This window comes from Pteropus medius, unplaced genomic scaffold (genome assembly GCF_902729225.1).
Source record: "Pteropus medius unplaced genomic scaffold, Ma_sr-lr_union100, whole genome shotgun sequence".
Lineage (NCBI taxonomy): Eukaryota > Metazoa > Chordata > Mammalia > Chiroptera > Pteropodidae > Pteropus > Pteropus medius.
The window spans coordinates 12,736,254-12,758,576 of record NW_024349519.1 but is presented as its reverse complement, the minus strand read 5'-3'; the positions used below and the strand labels follow the sequence as shown (position 1 = coordinate 12,758,576).

Sequence of the window (22,323 nt, the reverse complement as noted above, 5' to 3'; positions counted from 1 at the left end):
TACATGGGTTAGGGGCAGTGGTGTGCTGGTCAGTATGCAACAACCAGCTTTCTGAGTGTAGTTCTGATAAGAATGTTGGTTGATGTTTTCCTTTACATTAATTAGTAAAATAAAAGTGAAACCATGAAGACATGTTCTTGAAACTTAACTCATTTTTCAATATGAGGGACTGTGCTAAAAGTGATAATGGTTTTTTAATTACAAGATTATTTACTTAAATTTATTGTGCTATTCACTGTATAACTACAGATACAACACACAATTTAAGTTAATCCAAACTGTTTTGTCCATCACTTTCATAAATCTACACAATCAGGAAAAAACAAATCAAGCTCTGATTTATAGCTTTGCCAATTTCTGTGGTGTAAATAGTCACATGGTAGCTAATTTAAAGCTGCCTACATGAGGTCATTGAACATGGAGTAGTGAAGGGATGTGTAACATACCATTACATGAAATCATGTTCAAAAAGAATTTTTAAAAATATATATTAAGTATACAATATGAGCCAAACACTGTTCTATATGCTGGACCCAGAGCAGTGAACAAAATCCTTGCTGATAAGTGCTACGAAGAAAAAGAGAATGAGAAGTTAGATTTAGAAATAGGCCTTCAAATCACTATTTCACATTATATTAAAATATGGTTTTAAAAAATAAAGCATACCATCAACAAAGTGAAAAGACAACCTACTGAATGGGAGAAGATATTTGCAAATGACATATCTGATAAGGAGTTAACATACGAAATATATAAGAAACTCAATAGCAAAAACAACAACAACAACAACAAAGAATTTGATTTAAAAATGAACAGAGGACCTGAATAGACAGTTATCTTAAAAAAAATATAGGTGGCCAACAGACATACGAAAAGATGCTCAATGTCACTAATCATCAGGGAACTGCAAATCAGAATCATATTGAGCACTCACCTCACACCTGTTGGAATGGCTGTCATCAATAAATCAACAAATAAATGCTGGCAAGGATGTGGAGCAAAGGGAACTCTTGTACACTGTTGGTGGTATTATAAATTCGTACAGCCACTACAGAAAACAGTATGGAGGTGCCTCAAAAAATTAAAGATAGAACATACAACCTAGTATTTCTACTTCTGGGTATTTATCCAAAGAAAACAAAAACAATTCGAAAAGATATATGCACCCCTATGCTCATTGCAGCACTATTTACAATAGCCAAGATAGAGAAACAACTTATGTCCATTGATAGATGGACAGATGCAGATAAGAGATATATATATATATTTTTGCATATATATATATTATATATATACTATATATCTATATAATATATATAATATATATCTATATAATATATATAATATATATATAATATATATAATATATATAATATTATATAAATAATATATTATATATAATATATATCTATAATATATATAAAATTATATAAATATAATATATATAAATAATGCAATAAATAATGATATATATAATATATATCTATATAATATCTATATATAATATATTATATATATATATATATATATATATATATATATATATATATAAATAATGCAATACTAGTCAACTATAAGAAAGAATGAAACACTTGGATAGACCTAGAGGATATTTTGCTAAGTGAAATAAGACAGAGAAAGATAAATACCATATGATTTGACTTATAAGTGGAATCTCAAAAAAAAAATAAAACAAATGAACAAACAAAACAAACAGACTCAGACATAGATAACAAATGGATGATTGTCAGATGAGAGGCATGGGGGATGAGTGAAAAGGAAGAAGGAATAAGAGGTAAATACTTCCAGTTATAAAATAAATGAACCATGAGGATGTAATGTACAGCACAGGGAATACAGTCAGTAATATCAGTGACAGTTACTATACTTATGGTGATCTCATCGTAAGGTATATAAATGTTGAATCACTATATTATACACCTGAAACTAATATAATATTGTATGACATCTATACTTTAAAAAAATTTAGAGCGTAATTAATTATATTGCTTCATTATGTATTATAATTTTTAAAGAACAAAAACGTTTATCATTAATAAAGTTTGTTCTTAAAACATTGTTTTTCATCCATTTATATTTTTATTTTTAGTTTTGTTTTTTATAATACACATGTTAGTACAAAAGCAGATGTATATAGTTTATACACATGAAGGGTGCTTAAAATTTTTGTATAGCATGCAAAAGAAATGTATGAAGGCCATCACTTTGGAGATTAGAGATGAGTCTCGGGGTTACCCCTAGGAACGTCTCTGCACTTTTAGTAGACCCTTAGCCCGATAGTAAGGAAGAATTGTGCTGCATTAGGTCCAGTGGGAGCTATGTGACCATTGCTATCACTGCAGATTATGAAGCACCAAATCACACACCCTGGGTATGCTCCTCTTAGGACTTAACACCAGAGAGGGGCCAAAACATGTGGATCAACTGGGAGAACCTCAAGAAACATTTCAAAGGATCTATTCCCCAGACCCTACAGGATGATCAGTGGAAACATGGAAGATTTAAGAAGGCAGCTTGATGACATCCTTTCCCACCATAATGAAAGTTTAATCCTGAACTGGGAAGTGCCCAGTTTGGAAGAAAAGATTGAGCCTGCCAAGCCTATGGCCTTAGAGATTTATCAGACTCAGATCTCCAAGACAGAACACCAGCAGGAGCACTGGGCCATCATGCTGAAGGAAAGGAGAATGCAAGCCTATCAGCAGGTCCTGGGCTATTAAGGCACAGGCAACACCTCTTTCTAGGAAATCCTCCTCGACACCCTCCTTTTTCTGGTTGGACCTGAGTCCCTAGCACCCACTTTTGGTAGTCCATTAATAATCCTGAGCATGTCTCGTATTTCCTATCTTTTCTACACTATATTGCAGTTATATTTTCTATGTTTGCCTCTCACACTAGAATGAGAGCTTTATTTCTCTTTTCAAGGTGCCTAACACATAGTAGACTCTCAAACGTTTCCTGAAGGAACACATGACCATCTCCTTGTCCTTTGTTCCTGACTGACCACATAATTGGTTTCAAATCCACACGGACAGTTGAGAATCCAATGAATTAATCTATATGATAGTGTTTTTGTTTCACCCAAGAAGCAATTTAAACAATTTTATCTCAAGAAGTTTTGATCACATGCTATGGGCTGAATTGTGTCCCCTGAAATTCATATGTTGAATTCCTAACCCCCAATGTTATGGCATTTGGAGATGAGACCTATGGGAGATGATTAGGCTTAGGTGAAGGAATGAGGGTGGGGCCCTAATACTGTGATTAGTGCCCAATATAAAAAGAGACACCAGAGGGTTGGCTGTCTGTGAGCACACGGCAAGATGGTAGCTATCTACAAGCTAGGACAAGAGCCCTCACCAGGACTATGTTGCCATCCTGATCTTGGAATTCCAGCCTCCAGAACTGTGAGGAAATAAATATTTGTTGATTAAGCCACCCAGTCTGTGGTACTTTGCTATGGAAGTCCTAGCTAACTAAGACAGCACACAATTTGGATCATTTTCTGTACCATAATTCTCATGAGAAATCGGAAAAGGCTCTGCAGTGGAAACCAAAGGAATATGGGCCTTACTGAAAATAAACGTAGGTTAATCAAATGGGCATTTTACAATTTGGCTTGAAATATGGAACTACAAGCTACAAATTGGTGGTAGGACTACCTTGTCTGGGCTCGCTCTTCTTTCTAGATTTTTCATTTTGATTTTTGTGAAATTCTAGAACTGTACATGACTGAATATATGTATCTTGGAGGATTTTTCTTAGGTATGGGAGCACAAGTCAGTCACTGATGATAACCTTGGAAGTATAACACTTTGTGTCTGGTCTTTTGACCCTTTGCAAAGATACAAAAAGGAAAGTGACGTGCTTTCCATGAAACTACATGATATTGTTACAGTATTTTGAAGCAGTTTTGTAAACTTTGATCTTAAGCAAAAACACATGTATATAATCATTCTTAAAGAATGTAATAATCAAACTTTAGTCCTTCCATGTGGTTTCTAAAAGGATTTTTTTCATTATAAGTTTCAGAGATTTATAGAAGAGCCAGGGAAAATTTCTTTTCTTTGAAATAAATATTGATAATCTTACTGGAAAAATACAGCTATTTCAAGAATACCTGGCAAATGGTCAATTAGAGCTGATTCATAGTTGAATTCTGTGATGAGCTAAAGGAGCCAACTATTTTTAAGACCCTCCAGGTTCTCATACTAAGCTCTGCCTCATAACAACCATGCCAGTGGTCAAGCTTTAGGACAGAGTAGAAAGGACTTGGGTTCTGAATTCAGTAGCTTTTTAATTGTCTGCCACTTAATAGCTGTGCAACCTAAGGCAAGTTCCTCTCAATACATGGAAAATGGGTGTTATGGGCTGAATTGTGTTTTCCCAAATTTCCATGTTGAAGCCCTAGCTCTCAATGTGACTGCACTTGGAGGTAGGGCCTTAAAAAAGATAATTAAGGTTAAACGAGGCCATAAGAGTGTGGCCCTAATCCAGTATGACTGGTGTCTCATAAGAAGAGGGACACACCTGGAATGCACACTCACAGAGAAGAGGCCACATGAGGACACAATGAGAAGTCAGCTGTCTACAAGCCAAAAAGAGGCCTCAGGAGAAACCAAACCTTGATCTTGGACTTCTAGCCTCCAGAGCTATGAGAAAATGAATTTCTATTGTTTAAGCTACCCAGGCTGGTATTTTGTTATGATTGTCCTAGCAGACTGATACAGTTGGTATGATACAGCACCTCATGGGAATATGGTCAGGATAACACATGGCTAATCCAGTGCTTGTCTCCCAGTAAGCACTCGATAAATGGAAGCTATTATTTATGGCTCAGAAAGAAGAGAAGGAAAATAAAAGAACAAGAAGAAAATTAGTAATTATTTAAAATCTATACGCCAAGCACTTTGCAAAAGTAACTAAATCTGCACAACAATTCTGTGCAAACCAGACCCCATCTTGCAAATGAGGAAACTGAAGCCTAAAAAGAGTATTTGTCTAAAGTCACATAGAAAGTGGCAGAACCAGTAATCTGGCTTTAAAATCTGTATTTTTTCTCCACTGTGCCATGCCACTTAGAGTAGCTTCCAGTATGCCAAAGATGAAAGATCCATTTTAGATGATTTCTGCAGTAGACATGCAACGGGGGTGGTGTTGGGTTGGGGGGGAGGGTTGGCTCTGGTTGTAGGAATGTATCCCCACCCAGACACGATGTCCACTCCCACATCAAGCTGGGCCACACGGATGCCTGCAGTCTGAGTCAAATATCTCCTCAAAAAAGGATTTTTTAGTCTGTTTAAACACTTGAACTGAGTACTCACTTAACACTTCAGAGCTCTGTGCCAAAGGCATGAGGTCAGTTTGGCCTAAGGAATGGTAAGGGCATGTGTTAAGGATCAGTATGGCCCTTCCTCAAAGTGCCTGGTTTGAAGACAACTGCATGCAGACAGACATGTAAACAGATGCCTGGACCAGGATAAGGTAACTGCAAAATAGAACCCTCATTCGCCACATGGATGACTTCCCATACATGAGATCATTTTGCATTCTACTTTAACCAAAGACAGTGTTTGTCAAGTGAAATAATTATATTTTGCATATAGTTGCTATTAAATTGTTCTTTCCGACAGTAATTGGCCAATATAATTGTTTTAAGACCACTCCTTATTAATGATGAAAGTTAATAAAGGTGGTTTTTTTCCTTTTACTGGGACATGTTACATTAAAATTTCTGATTATTTTTTAAGACTATTTTTAGAGCAGTTTTAGGTTTACAACAAAATCAAGAGGAAAGTAAAGAGATTTCCCATATATTCTTGGCCCTCACACATGCATAGCCTTCTCTATTATGAACATCTTTCACCAGAATGGTATATATATTTTCCAAGGATGAAACCTACATTAACACCTCATGATCTCCCAAAAGTCCATAGTTTGTTTACCTTAGTGTTAACTCTTGGTGGTGGTCATTTTGTGGGTTTGGAGAAATATATAATGACATACATCCATCATTATAATATCATACAGATTATCTTCACTGCCCTAAAAATCTATGCTCTGGTTGTTCATCTCCTCACCACCACCCTTGGCAACCTCTGATCTTTTGTCTTCATAGTTTTGCCTTAGTGACATTTAAAAATAAAAGAATAGAGAGCAGAAAGCAGCCCTTTTAATGCTAATTGAAACTGAATTTAAGATTTATGGAAAGGCCATTTCCAAGATTAGCCACAAGTCGCTCATAACAACATGAGTTTGAACTGCATGGATCCACTTACATGTATATTTTTTTCAATAAATACTGTAAGTATATTTTCTCATGATTTTCTTAACATTTTCTCTAGCTTACTTTATTGTAATGCAGTATATAATACATACAATGTACAAAATATGTGTTCATCGACTTGTGCGTTATTGGTAAGGCGTCCAGTCAACAATAGGTTATTAGTAAAGTTTTGGGGAGTCAGCGCACCTAACTCCTGTTTTGTTCAAGGGTCAGCTGTGCTTTTCTCTTTGATTTTGTGTATATTTGAGATTTTTCATAATAAAAGGATTTTTAAAAGTAATAAGATTGACATGAAAAACATTTCCACCCTGGTTCTAACAGTAATGTCATGGATTCGAACTTTGAAAAAGCTTCTTCTAAGATAAGGATAAAATTACGTATCTCAACTTGTGAAATCAAAGGCTGATGAAAGACTGCTACCAAACATCTTAGGTATTTAAGTTTATCTTGAAAAGATAATCAGTAATACAGCCACACATGGAGAATCCACTGGCTTGTGAAGTGTGGCGGATCCTGTCAGTACCACATGACTTATTCTCTCAGCACTTACCACTTCAAGGGCCTGCCACCTGGTTTCCAACGTCTGACACTGTACTCTCTGCTTGATCCCTTTTTCTCTGGTGTTTGGAGACAGATCTAATTATCTGGGTTGATTGTCCAGATAATTAAATAGGATAGGGAATAGGTTGGAAAGATAATGACTAGTAATTTAAGGCATCTATGGACCATGGAGGAGGTGATGTGTTAGTTGTTGAATACCGGGTCCTAGGCATGGCTATCAGGAGCTGTTCCCTGCTTCATTCTCCATTTCCCCATCTCAGACAATGCATCAGCCACATCTGACTGCTCTCTTTTAACTCTCGGTGTATGCTGGCTGTTCCCTCTGATTGGAACATCTTTTTGTACTCATTTTCCTCCATCACCCAGGCTACTCCTGTTTGAACACCTTCAGTGACAGAGCACTCACTATCATCAAATAGCAGGGCGTTAGTGGTTCAGAAAGGGAGGCTCTGGAGCCAGCCTGTCTGGATCTAAACGTTGGTTTCACCCTTCCCCGCTATAACCTTGGCATTAACTCTCAGTTTCCTAACACCATGGGGGTAACACTAGAACATCTCACAGGACTATTAAGCAGATTAAATGAATTATATACTTAAAGAACACAATGTAAATATATATATGCCTTACTGTTAAAATGTACAGCTGAAACTTACTGGATTTCATTAACCAATTCACCATAAAAATAAATTAATTAAAAAAAAGCATTTAGAGCATAGCACATAAAGTGTTCTATAAATCTCTACTATTACTATTGCTATTTTATAAGATAGCTCATATCATCATCTATTAAAAAATGTTTTTAAAAGAATATTTGTAGTAACGGTTTTACCAAATAGTGCCGATTTAAAACAGTGACTGTTCTGGTCTTTTCTAAATCTTTACAAACAACGGTTTTAAGTAATTTTTACTGGCCCTATTTCCCTTCATTTTAACCTTTAAATCGCTTTTTGGGTGGATTGCCATAATCTGTAATCTGCCGCCTTTTATGCTTGTGTTGCATTTTATTGTTTTCTTAAGCATTTATTGATACACATATAACTTTGTTATAATGGTTATAGTTATGCCAAATTTTGAGTTTTTATATAATTATTGATATTTGAGCATATGGATTATTTCCAATTTTTTTATTATTCTGGTTGGACCTGTTTGACAAGCTTTTTCCTATGAGTTAATTGCTTGGGATTTTTCTGAAAAGTGAAATTTGAGTCATTTTGTTTCTATAATACCTTTTATTATAAATTTTTCCAGTGTTCTCTAAAATGTTTGTGTAATTTATCTATAAACCATTATGTACTAACATAAGAAATTTAAGAATGTATGCATAATTGTCCTTTAAACTTTTGAATATAAATAATAATATACCAAAATTTTAATAAGCTGAAAACAATTTCTTTGTGGCTAAGAGCAAGAGAGCATGAAGTTTAACTTTTTCTAATAGATATAAATTACTATATTTTTAAAAATTGACTTATAATAATTAAGTAGTTATAGATCTATTTAAACCTAGATTAAAGCAATCTGTTTACTTGATGTAGTACATATAGTTTAGTTCCTGAGAAAAATAACTCATTAAGAATAAAATAAACACAACCAATGATTTTTTAAATGAAATGCTATTTCCCTTTCATGTTTAAAGAACATGTCATAGCACAATTATAACTACTATAAATGTTAATGTAAGAAATTTAAGAATTCATGATTCAAATGCTTTTTAAAAATTCTTTATCTTTTTCCAGTTTTATTGAGATATAATTAACAAATTTTCTTTTTTAAAAACTTTTGAATTAGATCATAGAAAATTCTGTACTATCCACTGTACGGGTTACTTGAGAAGCTGGCCTCCAAATATCATCGGAATGGAAGAAGAAAGGGACAGTCAGAAAGACAGTAATTTTACCTGCCTTATTGCCATTGGAAGATTACATCCGTATATTGTCCCACAGAACAGTGGAGAAATGATTAAAGTGAAACCAACTGAATTTATAACCCGTTTTGCAATGAATGGAAAATTCGTCTATGTGGATCAAAGGTAACAGTTATATGCCATAATGATTAGAGTTCAGTGGGATATTTAAGACTATTAAAATGTGACTCAGCACTGCTGGATTTTTTTTAAGGCTTCAGAACAGGAAATAAAGTTGAAATGAAATAACAATATGGATATATCGGTAAATTTGTTCAAGCCAAAATGGTGCCGAAGCTGGGCATGGTCTGTGGCCACAGTTTTATTGGTGAATGGTAGAAAAAACATACTCTAGATTGGGTGGGTGTCCTCTGAGGTAGCCTCATGCCTGGATGTCAATTCTTTTTTGCAGCTCTGGTTTGGGTCTTGGGCAGTCAAAGGGAGCCAGTGATGCACATGACTCACTCATCCCTCAGTCCACTTTCCTGCTATCCTGAACACATATGGACCGACACTAATCTGGAAGTAAATTTTTTCACAAATTCTGAAGTTTCTTTTTAATTTTAAAACTAGGGCAACAGCAATTTTAGGATATCTGCCTCAGGAACTTTTGGGAACTTCTTGTTACGAATATTTTCATCAAGATGACCATAGTAATTTGACTGACAAGCACAAAGCAGGTATGCATTGAGTGGGGTAAGGTTTTGGTATTTTTTAATTGCAACTTCAACTCTTAATTTCTCATTCCTGTGAAATCCAAAACTTGAATTCATCTTCAAAAGTTTGATTTATATAGTGGTAGACTGTTATGCTGATTATTATCTTTTCTTGTTAAGTTCTACAGAGTAAAGAGAAAATATTTACAGATTCATACAAATTCAGAGCGAAAGATGGCTCTTTTGTAACTTTAAAAAGCCAGTGGTTTAGTTTCACAAATCCTTGGACCAAAGAACTGGAATATATTGTGTCTATCAACACTTTAGTTTTGTAAGTAATTTTTTATGTTGTTAAGACCTTTTATTAATTTCAAATGAGTTTTTTGCTTCCCTCTTATCATCCTGCTAAGCCATTAAAGCTTTATGATTCTCTGGCTTTATTACAACTTGGGGGCGTGTGTGTGTGTGTGTGTGTGTTACTAATTCGTTTACTGTCTGTTGGCATTAGTTCTCAGAATTAAGCTAGAAGTTTGCCCTTTTAAAATATATTCCTTTTTGCTTAATTTGAAGTATGATAGTAAAGGTATTTTATTCAAGCATTTCCTTCCTACCCTCCATGGCTTTGTCTTGTCCCTTCAACAAATGATGTGGATGTGCCTTTAAACTGTATATCATTTTAAGAAATTGTTTTGTTCTTCACATCATTTTACATGTACATCTTTTAAGCTGAGTACTACATGGGACTGTACAGGAGTATTTGGCTGAGGTATGAGCAGAAATTCATCCCAAGCACTGCTTGCCAACTCTTGTCTATAGCTGTCAGCCTGAATGAAAAGCCAACTTTTCCTGATTTGCTCAATATGCTAGCATGGCCTTGTTCTAAGCATTTTTCTTTTTCTATAAGTTTTGTGTTAATTGTAATAAGGTTTCATTAAACCAGTTCTATTTCCTTATCTTCAATATTTAGCTTTAAAAAAGGCCCCCAAAATTTAGTACCTCCAGCAGTATCGTATTACCCATTCCAATAACCTTTGCCTTCTTATCATTAGCATAGTACTTGAGAGTTTGTAACTGTGAGAACATACATTTTATAAGGTAATAGGGCATTAATTAGGTACTTAGCACATTAATACCTTGATCTCTGGTGATGACATTAACAAAATGTGTATATAAAACAAATGGATCAAGAATTGACAAATCAAATACACTCAGCTTAAGGTAGTTACTTTAACAATTTCTTTCACTTAGGTGTTTCTTTATTCTAGGGGACATAGTGAGAATGGAGAAGTATCATTACTTCCTTGCAGCTCTCAATCATTAGAAGGTAAGCTTAGTTTTAGATGATAGAAACTTATTACTTAGATTGTTATTATTAAGTTACCATCTTTTTCTGTCTTGGAGAGGGAAAATTTCAAGGTGAAATTGAAAAGACTTCTATGGGTTACCTTCTTCAGAATTCTCACAGTACTTTCATCATACTTCCATTGTAATCTTACATTGTATTGCAATTAGTTGTTTGCGCAACCGGCTCATCACTGGATTGTGAGTTCTTTAAGAGTAGGAATGGTGTTTTATATCCATTATCTATCCCTAAGCAGCTAGCATATACATGTATATAGTTCCTTCTACTTTGTGACACTCAATAAAATGTGTGTTGGACAAATTAATAAAAAGCTTTAAGAGGGAATTTTTGCCTATCTGTGTTAGTTTTCCACCCAGGAATATTTTAATGTATCAAATGTATAAATAAAAATAAAAATATTAGGAAATATTAAAAATAAAGCAACATTGCTTTAACTTTAGCGTGGACATTAAAGTGAAAAGAAACTGTCAGTACCCAAGGGTTGGGTCATGATTGTAACCTCAGTGATTTTCTACACATTTGATTCCTGTCACTCTTCAATAACCATTAAACCATCATTAATTTTGTTTGTAATGCAAGCATGAATGTTCTAACATTTTAGAATGCAGGTAGTATTTTTTTTTTTTAGAGAGAGAAATATCTAAACTGAAAGAAAGATATTAACCACAGTTATATGCTTTTTTAAAGTCCTCAATTGAATTTTTCCTTTTGTTGTTATTTAGAATCCTCTAGACAGTCTTGTATTAGTGTGCCCGGAATGTCTACTGGAACAGTACTTGGTGCTGGTAGTATTGGAACAGATATTGCAAATGAAGTTCTGGACTTACAAAGGTAATGTTTGATTGCTACAAATATCACAAGTAAAATTATTATACTTACAAAATCAATATTCAAAAATCAGTAAGTTTCCTATATACAAACAATAAACAGTTCAACAATATGATGGAAGATCACCTTTACTGTAGCAACAAAAAAGATGAAAAATGGTATTTAGATATAAATTTTACAAGAAGTGTCCAGAACTATATGAAGAAAAAACTTTAAAATACTACAAAGTTAGTCAAAAGATGACATGAATAACTTTCCAGATATGTTTTTTTTTTCAATAGAAAGACTCGGTATTATAAGGATATCAGTGTTCCTTAAACTAACCTATAAATTCAATGTGAATCCTGTCAAAATGCCATCATGCATTCATTTTTTTAGTATCCAACAAATGATACTAACCATATTAGAATATCCAGGAAAATTCTAAAAACCAAAAGTAATAGATTGAGACTAAGACTATCAAAAAGACTAAACACATATGGAAATGTGTTAGATGGTAAAAGTGGCATTTTAAATTAGTAAGAAGAAATGAATGAAACAGTTAAGAGCATTATAATAACTCTATAACCATCTGAAAAGAAAAGAAAACTAGATCACAACTTTATTCTTTATACTCATTTAAATTCCAGGTAAATCAAAGAGTTCAAAGTAAAACTATAGAAGTATTTCAAGAACACAGGGATGGATTTTTATAATCTTAGTTTGGAAAGGCATAAAAATCATCATGTAAAATCCAAAATTTATTAAGAAAAAATATAAATTATATAAAAACTCAAAATTTGGCATAACTATAACCATTATAACAAAGTTAAGATAAATTATACACTGCAGAAAATATGTGTATTTCATAATGATAAAGTGGACTAAGTATTTTAATATATGAAGTTTTATAGTGTAAATTTATTAAACTTTATATATAATAATCTTTATATAACTTTATATAACCTTGATCTATGTTAAACTTCATATATTGTAAAAAAGTTATTAACCAATTTTTTAAATTCAATAATAAAAAATAGTTGGAGAGTGGACATAAATAGAAGATACAAATGGCCAAGAAACTTTAAAAATTGGCTCAATCCCACTCACAGTTAAAAATATATATACAAAACTAAATGAGATACCTTTTTTCATTTAGAAGATTGTCAACGATTTGAAAGTTTGATAATACTCAATATTCCTGAGAGTGTGAAAAAACGATCACTCTTAAACTGTTTGTGGGAATATAAATTAGTTGAAACTACTTTGGGGGGCAACTTGACAATACTTATCAAAAATGTGAATATGTATAATCCTAGACTCGGCAATTCTACCCCGGGAGCAAACAGTCTTATATAATAATGCAAAGAGCGATGAACAAGACTGTTCATTGATGTATTTTTAACAGTACTGATTTAATTATTTATCATAACCATAACTTGTTATGGCATATCCATACAGTAGAGTACTCTGCAACTGTTAAAAATTTTGTAGCTCTATTTTTATATGGAAAGATCCTTAAAATATATAGTTAATAGAAAAAAAGCAAAGGAATAGAACAAAATAGTATGCATAATAACTCACTTGTATAAAAAAAAAAAAGATGTGTAGATATGTGAGTGTGTGTGTATATAGGCCCATCTCAAACTCTTGAGGCCAGATAGGTTTTGAACTCAGAATTTCTTTGGATTTCAGAAAGATAGTGTTTTGGAATTCAGTTTTGTTTTTTTTTTAAGGAGTATGTATAGTACTCCCAGAGAACAGTTACATCATGGGCAGCACCTCATAATCAAATAGTATTTCTGCAACAACGTATTTACAGATTAAATGGTACAATGTCTGGAAAGAAGGGAGGTAAGAGTTTGGGGTATATACATTAAGTAAGATTGGGAAAGGATTATTGAAGCTGTTTGGTATGTGTATGAGATTTTACTAATCTACTTTTATATCTGAAGTTTCCTTAAAATATTTTTTTTGGAGTGAAGTTATGTAAATATTCATAGTAAGTAGGACAAAGTGGGATAAAAATAATTAGCCTCATATCAGTTAGGTCAGGTTTTGCGAAGTTCAGATCGATTTGGATTTTGCTGCCAAATGAGTTATCGAAAATCTTTCGGTTTTCAAGGTGTTTTGGATTTTGGAATTGTAGAAAAAGACCCTATAACTCCATGATATAATATATATCAAGATACTTCTTCCACCTGTTCAGAATTTGTTACCTTTCATATTTGGGAGTAGATATTGGGGAATGGGAGATATAGAAAAAAGAAATTTTTGCTTTTTGTTTTCTTTTTGTACAGTTTGAATTTAAGTTTTTCAATTAAAAATAGCTTAAATGGAAAAAAAAATCACTAGTAAGACAGTTGTCATGCCCTGATAGACACCTGGGTTGTTTCCACCTGTGGCTATTGTGAATAATGATGCCATGAGCGTGAATATACAAATATATGTTCTAGTCTTTGCTTATGATTCTTTTGGGTATATACCAGAAGTAGAATTGCTAAATCATATGGTAATTCTATTTTTGATTTTTTGAGGAATTGTCATTCTGTTTTCCATAGCAGTTGCACCATTTTACGTTCTCCACCAGTAGTGCACAAGGGTTCCAACTTCTCGCCAGTGCTTATTCTTTTCTGTTTTTTGATAATAGTCATCCTAATGGGTGTGAAGTGGAATCTCATTGTGATTTTGGTTTGCATTTCCTTAATGACTAGTGATGTTGAGAATCTTTTCATGTACTTATTGGCCTTTGTGTGTCTTTTTTGAAGAAGTGTCTATTCAGGTTCTTTGCCCATTTCTCAATCAGGTTATTTTGTTTGTTGGTTTGTTATTGTTGAGTTGTAGGGGTTCTTTAAATATTCTGGATAGTAACCTCTTATCAGATATGATTTGTAAATGTATTTTTCCAATCTCTGGGTTGCCTTTTCACTCTGTTGATACTGTCCTTTGATACATAGAACTTTTCAATTTTGATAAATTTGACTATACCTCTTCTTTTGTTACATGTGCTTTTGGTATCATATCTAAGAAATCGTTGCCATATCCAATGTCATGAAGGCTTTTCTCTATGTTTTCTGCTGAGAATTTTATAGTTTTAGGTGTTACACTTAGGTCTTTGATCCATTGATCCACTTTGTGTTAATTTTATATATGGTGTAAGGTAATAGCCAAACTTTCTTCTGCACGTGGATATTCAGTTTTCCAGCTGAGGTACCTCCATATATAAATGACTTCCCCACTGCATCCTGAACACTCTAATAGTATCCAGCTGTAAATGTTTGGCTCAATTTCTGCTCCTCTTAAAATGCCCTTCCATCACATATGGTCAGATGATTTTCAACAGAGCTGCCCAGATCATTCAATGGGGGAAAAGATAGTCTTTTCAGTGTGTGGAGGAGGGTGGGAGAAAGCATGGTGGTTTCAGAGAACAAGATTTGACTGAGAGAGGAGTTGGGTTGCTAAGAGCAGTGAGGAGTTTAAGGTGACATCAAGTAGTGGGGGACTTAAAAAGCAGGTTTCTGCCTAGTGGACTAACATGAAGAAAGCTATGTTTCAAAAGATTAATCTGGTAGTGAAGCACATGGGGAAGGGGTAGTTTTCTTCAAGCCAAGGCCAAGTTGATCTGGTGGTGATTTAAAGCCATGAATCACAGAATGAGAAGCCAGGCAAGCTATTTAGATTGAGTGTCCTGTGAAAAATTCCCCAGACAGGCCACTGATCTTTTCTTTTGTTTTCCTACCTTATTCATTCCATTTCTGTTTTAATAGCTCCCTCTATAATTTCTTGTCAATTGCTGTCTTAGGAATACGTAAAGACATAAATGTTTATGCCAGTGTGTGTTTCACATAATTGAGCATTTAATAATATATTATATGGTACTTGTCAGTTTTATATATTTAAGTCTAGTGCAGAGATTTATGATCAAAGTATATGATTATATTTATGTCATTATGTATCTCATTGAATTTATCCCTGGGGATGACCTATTACAGTAAAAATATGACACATTTTCTACTTAAAGGTTGCAGAATGTTAGAAAATCTTTCTTTACTCTCAGTTCTGTTTGGTATCTTGATAAGGAACTGACTCTTGATGTGAATGCCTGTTTTAAACTAAGTGTGTTATTTTATTCTATTACTTTGCCACATGCTATATTAAGATAGGTATGATACAAGCTTTTTACCTCAGAGTTTTATGTTTCTATTTTACAGAGTGTTTTTCAGCACTCCATGGTCAAAAATAAGTCTAGCACCGAACAAGTCAGTCTATTGTGAAAACTGTCGTGATATAGAGTGTTATGTTCCTTCACTGTATTTTTATCAGATTATGATATATTCAGAGAAAATCTCTTTCTAAAAATATGTGAGTAGATAAAATGTTTTATTTATTATTTTTAAAGGTTACAGTTTTCTTCATCCCTTGGTGATTCAAGTCCAACAGATTTAATGAAAGATACTCACACGATAAACTTCAGGAATGTAAGTACAATCATAAATAATATTCATGAAATAAATGAACAACAAAATTTGCTCCTTGTTATTTCTCCCTAGAAAATAAGCCATCCTATAAAAAAATACATGAACTCTTTTCTAGGTAGTCTGTGGTTTTAATAGGCAATGTAGAATAGTGGTTAAGCATGAAGTTGCTGGAACTGTACTATCTGGATCCAAATTGTGACTCATACACTTACTGCTGCTTAACCCCAGTCTTGTTATTTAAACTCTCTGTGCCTTGATTTCCTCATCTGTAAAACAGGGATAAATAATAGCACCAATCTCTTGGAATGGTGTATGAGATAAGTGACTTAATATGAAAACAAAAATAGTGCCTGGTACAGCATGTGCTCAATAAATGGCAGCTATTGTTATTTTAATAGATTCCAGTTCAGTGGATGAAATGTACTCCTTGTGGTCTGAAACAAAAGTTTAATATAAGCTACAAATATTTAATTCAGTTGAACAAACACTAGCTATTTGAAATGCATATACAAAAGTGACTAAACATAGCGCTAATATCTAAAAGATTCACATACAATATAATTCTAATGTAGCCCCAACAACAAAAAGCTCAAAGTATGTCTATAAATTAAGTGGTATAAGAATATGGTAGAAAAGAGTAATTAAATTTTAACAGGGACAAAAGGAAACTTGCAAATATATTTTTACGTGAATATCATAAGTCTTTTGGTCTAGTATTTTAAGACTTTACTCATACATTTAGCAAATGTTTATTGGTTACCCATTTTGTGCCAGGCCATATGCTACAAACAGGAGTTAAATCATTTTAACAAAAGTCTCCAAGTCATGTATGTATATAGGCACTTTATAAAGTACATCAACTTAGGACAATACAGGCAAAGGATTTCTTATTTTGATGAGTTACATTGAATATTAGATTGTTTGGCCTGCAACTGTGTAAGTGTATAACTTTTGGTAAAAGCCTGATTTAATCCATTCTCCACTCCAAAGCAGTATTTCCCATTGTAGTTTCATAGGAGATATAGTTTTGCCATCAGTTTTTAAAAACTGAAATAACTTTGACCCAGAGCATAATGGTCATGAACTTTTCCTTCTTTATCCCAAAAATTTTCTTATAGGACATACATTCAGTTATGATATGAAGAATGTGGGCTTTAGAGTCAAGTAGATTGGTAGAGAATTATGGCTCTAACACTTTGGGTGAGATATTAGCCTCTTTAGGCCTCAGATTCCTGACCTATAATACAGATACCTCATAATATTTTTAAAGTGAAATGAGATGATGCATGTGGAGTGCTTAATTACGTAACACTCAGTAAATTCAAGCTGCCATGTTGATGATGGCGGCCCAAGTCAGATGACTGCCAAGAAGTGTTTATTCAAGTAGAAACCTTACTACTTACTAGTCTGTCTTTTCAGATGTCAAATAAGGAGTTGATTCCACTAAGTCCTTCTGAAGTAGGGGAGCTAGAAGCTACAATGCAAAACCACAGCACTGCTGATCCCCCCAGTCACGAACCGCTCCTAGGTAAGTTTTCTTTGGCAACTGCCTGCCATTTTGGTTTCCAGAAACTCCTTCTTAATCACTCTGTTTTCAGGAATAAGAGATTTTAGAGAAGCAAACAAGTTGAAAACTAAGATTTTTCCCATTCGAAAGCCTAAATACAATCATCATACTTTTGATTTTAAAACGTATGTTACTTATATCAACTGAATCAGTTATGGATATTGTTAATACATACAATTTAAATAAAACTAAGGTATTTCCTACTGAGAAGAAGTGTCCATTAGGGATTCAAGAATTTTTAAAGGATACCAATCATAAGTATTCATTTTAACTATATTTATGCAAAGTCCAGATCAAATAAATTGAAATAACAGTTTTATACCCCCAATAATTGACACTGACCAACTGTGAACATTTATGTTAAAATCAAAGGACTTGAAGGAATCCAGATCATCTCAAATTCTATTGTACTTTGAAAGATATGTAGAAAACTTTGGCTAATCCATAGCTATGTTTAGCCCTTAATATCTAGAACCTCTTCCTTGTCTCTAACTTAAACCTCATTTCCTTAGTCCTTCCTTAGATCCTTTTTCAATTAAAAATCTGGTTACTCCCCTTGTTTTAGAAGGTGATGCTTTTGTCTCAGCCTTCTCATTTTGGGATTAAACAAACAGTTATTTTCACAAGGCGGATTAAAGTTAAATTTCTCTTTGCAAGTCACACACACATACACACGCCTCTAGCTTCCAACTCTCTGGGAGTCTGTACCTTTCCAAGCTGTTATTTTCTATTAGAAAACTCATAGATTAGCTCACTTATGTGTATTGAGTATGTTAAGTACAATTTATCTGACAGCAGGTTGTTATAAAAATAGGTTACCCACTTAAAAATTTATTAGGCTTCTGCAACTTAGGACAGTTTGTCCTCAAATACATTGTATAGTTTTCTAGTCTTGCTTTGCCTTTTTGATGATAATCATTTTTTTAACCTCCAAGTGTACTTACACAGGCCTGTATTTTAATTCTGTAGGTGATGGTGCCCAGTTGGATTTCGATGCCCTCTGTGACAATAATGACACAGCCATAGCTGCCTTCATGAATTACTTAGAAGCAGAGGGGGGCTTGGGAGACCCTGGGGACTTCAATGACATCCACTGGACACTCTAGCATTTGATTTTTAACTCCAAAAATGAAAAACGTTTTTAGAGCATTTCATTTACAAAGAACTGTATATTCTACAGTACTGCATTGATATTGTTTTTATCTTTCATTCCTATTAATGGTCTACCGATTTTTATAGATTGGTACCTTACTTTCATAGAAGTATGGGGAAATGTAACGTTTTCCTTCAAATAGAGCTGCTCAGAGCTCCCTATAGACCCCTTTACTCAGCGAACTGGCTTTAAACCTACTAGTTGCTATTTTTTGCTAAAATATTTCTAATCAAGAATATCACAAACATCTTACTTGGTTTGGTTTTTATTTTTCGATTCAGTTTTTTGAGTTTGGGAAGTTTAATATATTGGCATTTTCCTTGTGTCTAAGATTTATTTATAACTGACTTATAATAGTAGATTTTTATGATTTGGAACATTTCCATTCCTTGTATATTTCCTTAAATGAGGATAGGGCTTACATACTTTTTAAGAAAATGGTGATTACTTGAATATTTAAAGGGACAATGCAATTTATAGTAATGATCACAATGAATACTGTATTTGGTTATTTTAGACTTGGGCAAGCACAAAGCTAGGATATTTATGCTCAGTTGAGCACTTTGAGATGGATTTAAAAGATGATTTTTTAAAATTTAAAACTCAGAAAAAATTGAGAGTTTCAACTTTGCTTACAGAAAAGGAAAGATTTTGGGCCCTAGATCTTGGTAATTAACCTTTGCAGATATAAGATTTACTATTAATCTAACCACTCAAGGTTTTCATTACAGAACAAACAGGTTTTTGATGCTGAAAAGGTATGTAGTAACTGATTAGTCTTAAAGGAAGAAACTGGCCCAGGCAGATTGTCTTGTATAAAGTCACAATTAAATTCACATATTTTTTAAACGTTTGATGTGTATAATCCAATTCTACACATTTGGAAAAGTAGTGATAGGCTAGGAAACTAGTAGGGAAACCTTGAGGCTCAGATGTGGGATTCAGATATAATTCTCTTTCTCTAGATGGTTCTATACCTTACCAGCAGATTTCCCTCAGAGGCACTCACCAAAACAAAGCATTGTGTTGATCTTGCCTATTTCTTTAGGCTGTAAGTAATAGATTGAACTTTCATCAGATGCATTAAATGGCAAACATACCAACAGGCGATAACCAGAAGCATATGCTCCATTCAAGTGTGATATTAGCAGTGCCTCTGTGGACAAGAATATATTGGCACATTATCCTCTTAAGCCAATACAATGTTCCAGCAATGTCAGAGGGCAGTACCACTCCTGGTTCTGATAGTTTAGGACTTGAGACACTCAGGTATAGAATAAGCCAAAGAAACTCTACAAGATGAGGGAGACTGGTTTACAGTAGCCTGAGCATGATAGTTAGGTTTGAGGAAGCATGAATGATCAAATCTGTTTTCTAAGTCAGGCAGAGGGGCCTGCCTACAAACATAACACTTTAGGGGTCTGAACCATTGCAGGTTAAACTTGGCCTTCAGAATTGACCTAAGCCAGAAGTAGCAGGATAGGTCATTGTAGCTAAATGGCCTCAAAAGCAGATGAGGCAAACCTTCATGATGCAAGGATCTGAGAGGCAGAGTTTCTAGTAGCAAGCCACTGCTACCTTACAGAGTCGCAATTTTTTTCTCTTTGCAAGAGGAGTTGTTCCATAGACCAGTTGGCAGATAACCAATTGAATGCTCTGATCCTTTAAAAATTCACTCCAATATTTTTCTGTAGATCTTGCCCTGGACCCAAAATCCAATCCACACATTAGATGATACTATTGCTCTCCCAAGTTTAAGGTTTTCTTCAAAATGCATTCTATTTGCATTTGATTGCTATTAGGAGTGACAGATATTTTTATGGTTTTACTGGATATTTTCCCTCCTACCAATTAATTTCTTGCATTTTGGTGTAAAATCTCTGTACACTGACTGACAGCATCAAAAAAAGGTACTCAATTTTTCTTTTTTTTAACTAAGAATTACCTACAGCAATGTAGTGGGGTGGGAGGAGTGCCTAGAATCAGAAGAGCCCACTCAGCCTAAATTTAGCTGTGTGACTGCAAGCAAGCCATTTAAACTCTTTGTACCTCAGTTTTCTTGTTTGTAACAAGAGATTTGGTCTCTGAGTTTACTTCCAGTTCTGATTCTGTGATTCTGATCCACAGAACTTGAGTGTTAGGGTCAGACTCTAGAGCTGTATTGTTCAGTGTGATAGCCAGTAGCCACGTGGGACTGTTGAGCACTTGAAATGTAGCTAATGCAAATAGAGATGGGCTATAAATATAAATTGCATATCAGATTTCAAACACTTAGTATAAAAAAGAATATAAAATATATTAATTTTATGTTGATTACATGTTCAGATAATATTTAAGATATACTGAATTAAAGCATTAATTTTTTTAATTTTTACTTTTCTAATGTGGCTACTAGAAAATTTAAAATTACACATGGGGCACTTATATATTTCTGTTAGACAGCTCTGTTCTAGAATATTTTATTAAGTGAATATTATTGAAGTAGACCAAAGCTTATGCTATGAGTATGCTATTTACCTCTAAATGCTGTTTTAAAAAACAATTGTGCATTGATCCTTGATTTAATACAATCAAATAACTGAAGCTCTGTGTAAAAATTTTAAACTTTTGAAACTAGTAAACTTGAAAATGTGATCAGATGTTTTATTACAGAATGATAGCTTGAAATTAAATAAAACTTGAGGTAGATGTTGACAACCTATGGTAGTCACTAAACTTGGAAATCCATTAAAAAAAAAAAGACAAACAGGAAAATAAAGAATAGAGACTTTTGGTAAATAAATGGGATTAAAATACTTAATTACAGTGTCACCATTGGGGAAAGGCTGTTTTTGAGTCAGATTCTTTGACGAATCTCTGTAGAGTCTGGGCCACAAGTAAATGAAATAGCCACTATCTAGTTGTCAGACCATATTCAGTGTTAGATCCCACTCCAAAGTATCTACCACTCAGGTGGGTCATTGTGGGCTCTGGAATTGGAGATTCAGATTTGCCAAGTGTAGTGTTAAGAGCAGAACAAGGCTGACACTTAGAATAATCAGAAGCCATAAAAAGCAAAAACAAAAACAAAACAAACCCTGCTAAGTGGCCACTAGGTGTCACTTTTTCATTTCTACAGTTCTTTGTTCTCAGGTTAATTTTTCCAAGTTCCATGGAACCTAGAAGAGGCATTTATTATTTTTTTATTATGTCTGCCTCTCTGGTATAGGTTGTTATATGAGAAATGCTTTTTGAGAGAAAGTTCTTCCCATATAATATAAAAGCTTTGGTTTTAGGGAGCTTTCCAGATGTGGCTCTAGTAAAAAAGCTGACCTTAGAAAGAAAACCCGTCCAAATGAATATGCTCTCTGACTCAGTTGAGAGTGTATGGTGTGCGTGTCACTGCTCATACAGTCTTGAGTTTAGCTTTGTCTTTTATACAATTTTTAGCTTTTTCCAGTTCACTTGTGTTTGTCTGTATTTTGGTATTTTTAAATTTTGTGATAAATAATGAAAAGAGTGAAATTAAACTATATTTTATAATAATGA

At 33.8% G+C, this 22,323-nt stretch overlaps 1 protein-coding gene across 4 annotated transcripts in view; it reads left to right on the top strand.

Moving 5' to 3' along the window:
- The window catches only part of BMAL2 (basic helix-loop-helix ARNT like 2), a 63,299-nt gene extending 40,976 nt beyond the window's left edge, over nt 1-22,323 (top strand). For all 4 annotated transcript variants that reach the window (XM_039882443.1, XM_039882442.1, XM_039882441.1 and 1 more), the window contains 8 exons: nt 8,657-8,897; nt 9,345-9,451; nt 9,608-9,758; nt 10,693-10,751; nt 11,513-11,621; nt 15,997-16,075; nt 17,495-17,603; nt 18,612-22,323. In XM_039882443.1, coding sequence (XP_039738377.1) covers nt 8,657-8,897; nt 9,345-9,451; nt 9,608-9,758; nt 10,693-10,751; nt 11,513-11,621; nt 15,997-16,075; nt 17,495-17,603; nt 18,612-18,748 — 992 coding nt within the window. In that variant the 3' untranslated portion in view covers nt 18,749-22,323. The remainder of the gene's footprint in view (nt 1-8,656; nt 8,898-9,344; nt 9,452-9,607; nt 9,759-10,692; nt 10,752-11,512; nt 11,622-15,996; nt 16,076-17,494; nt 17,604-18,611) is intronic.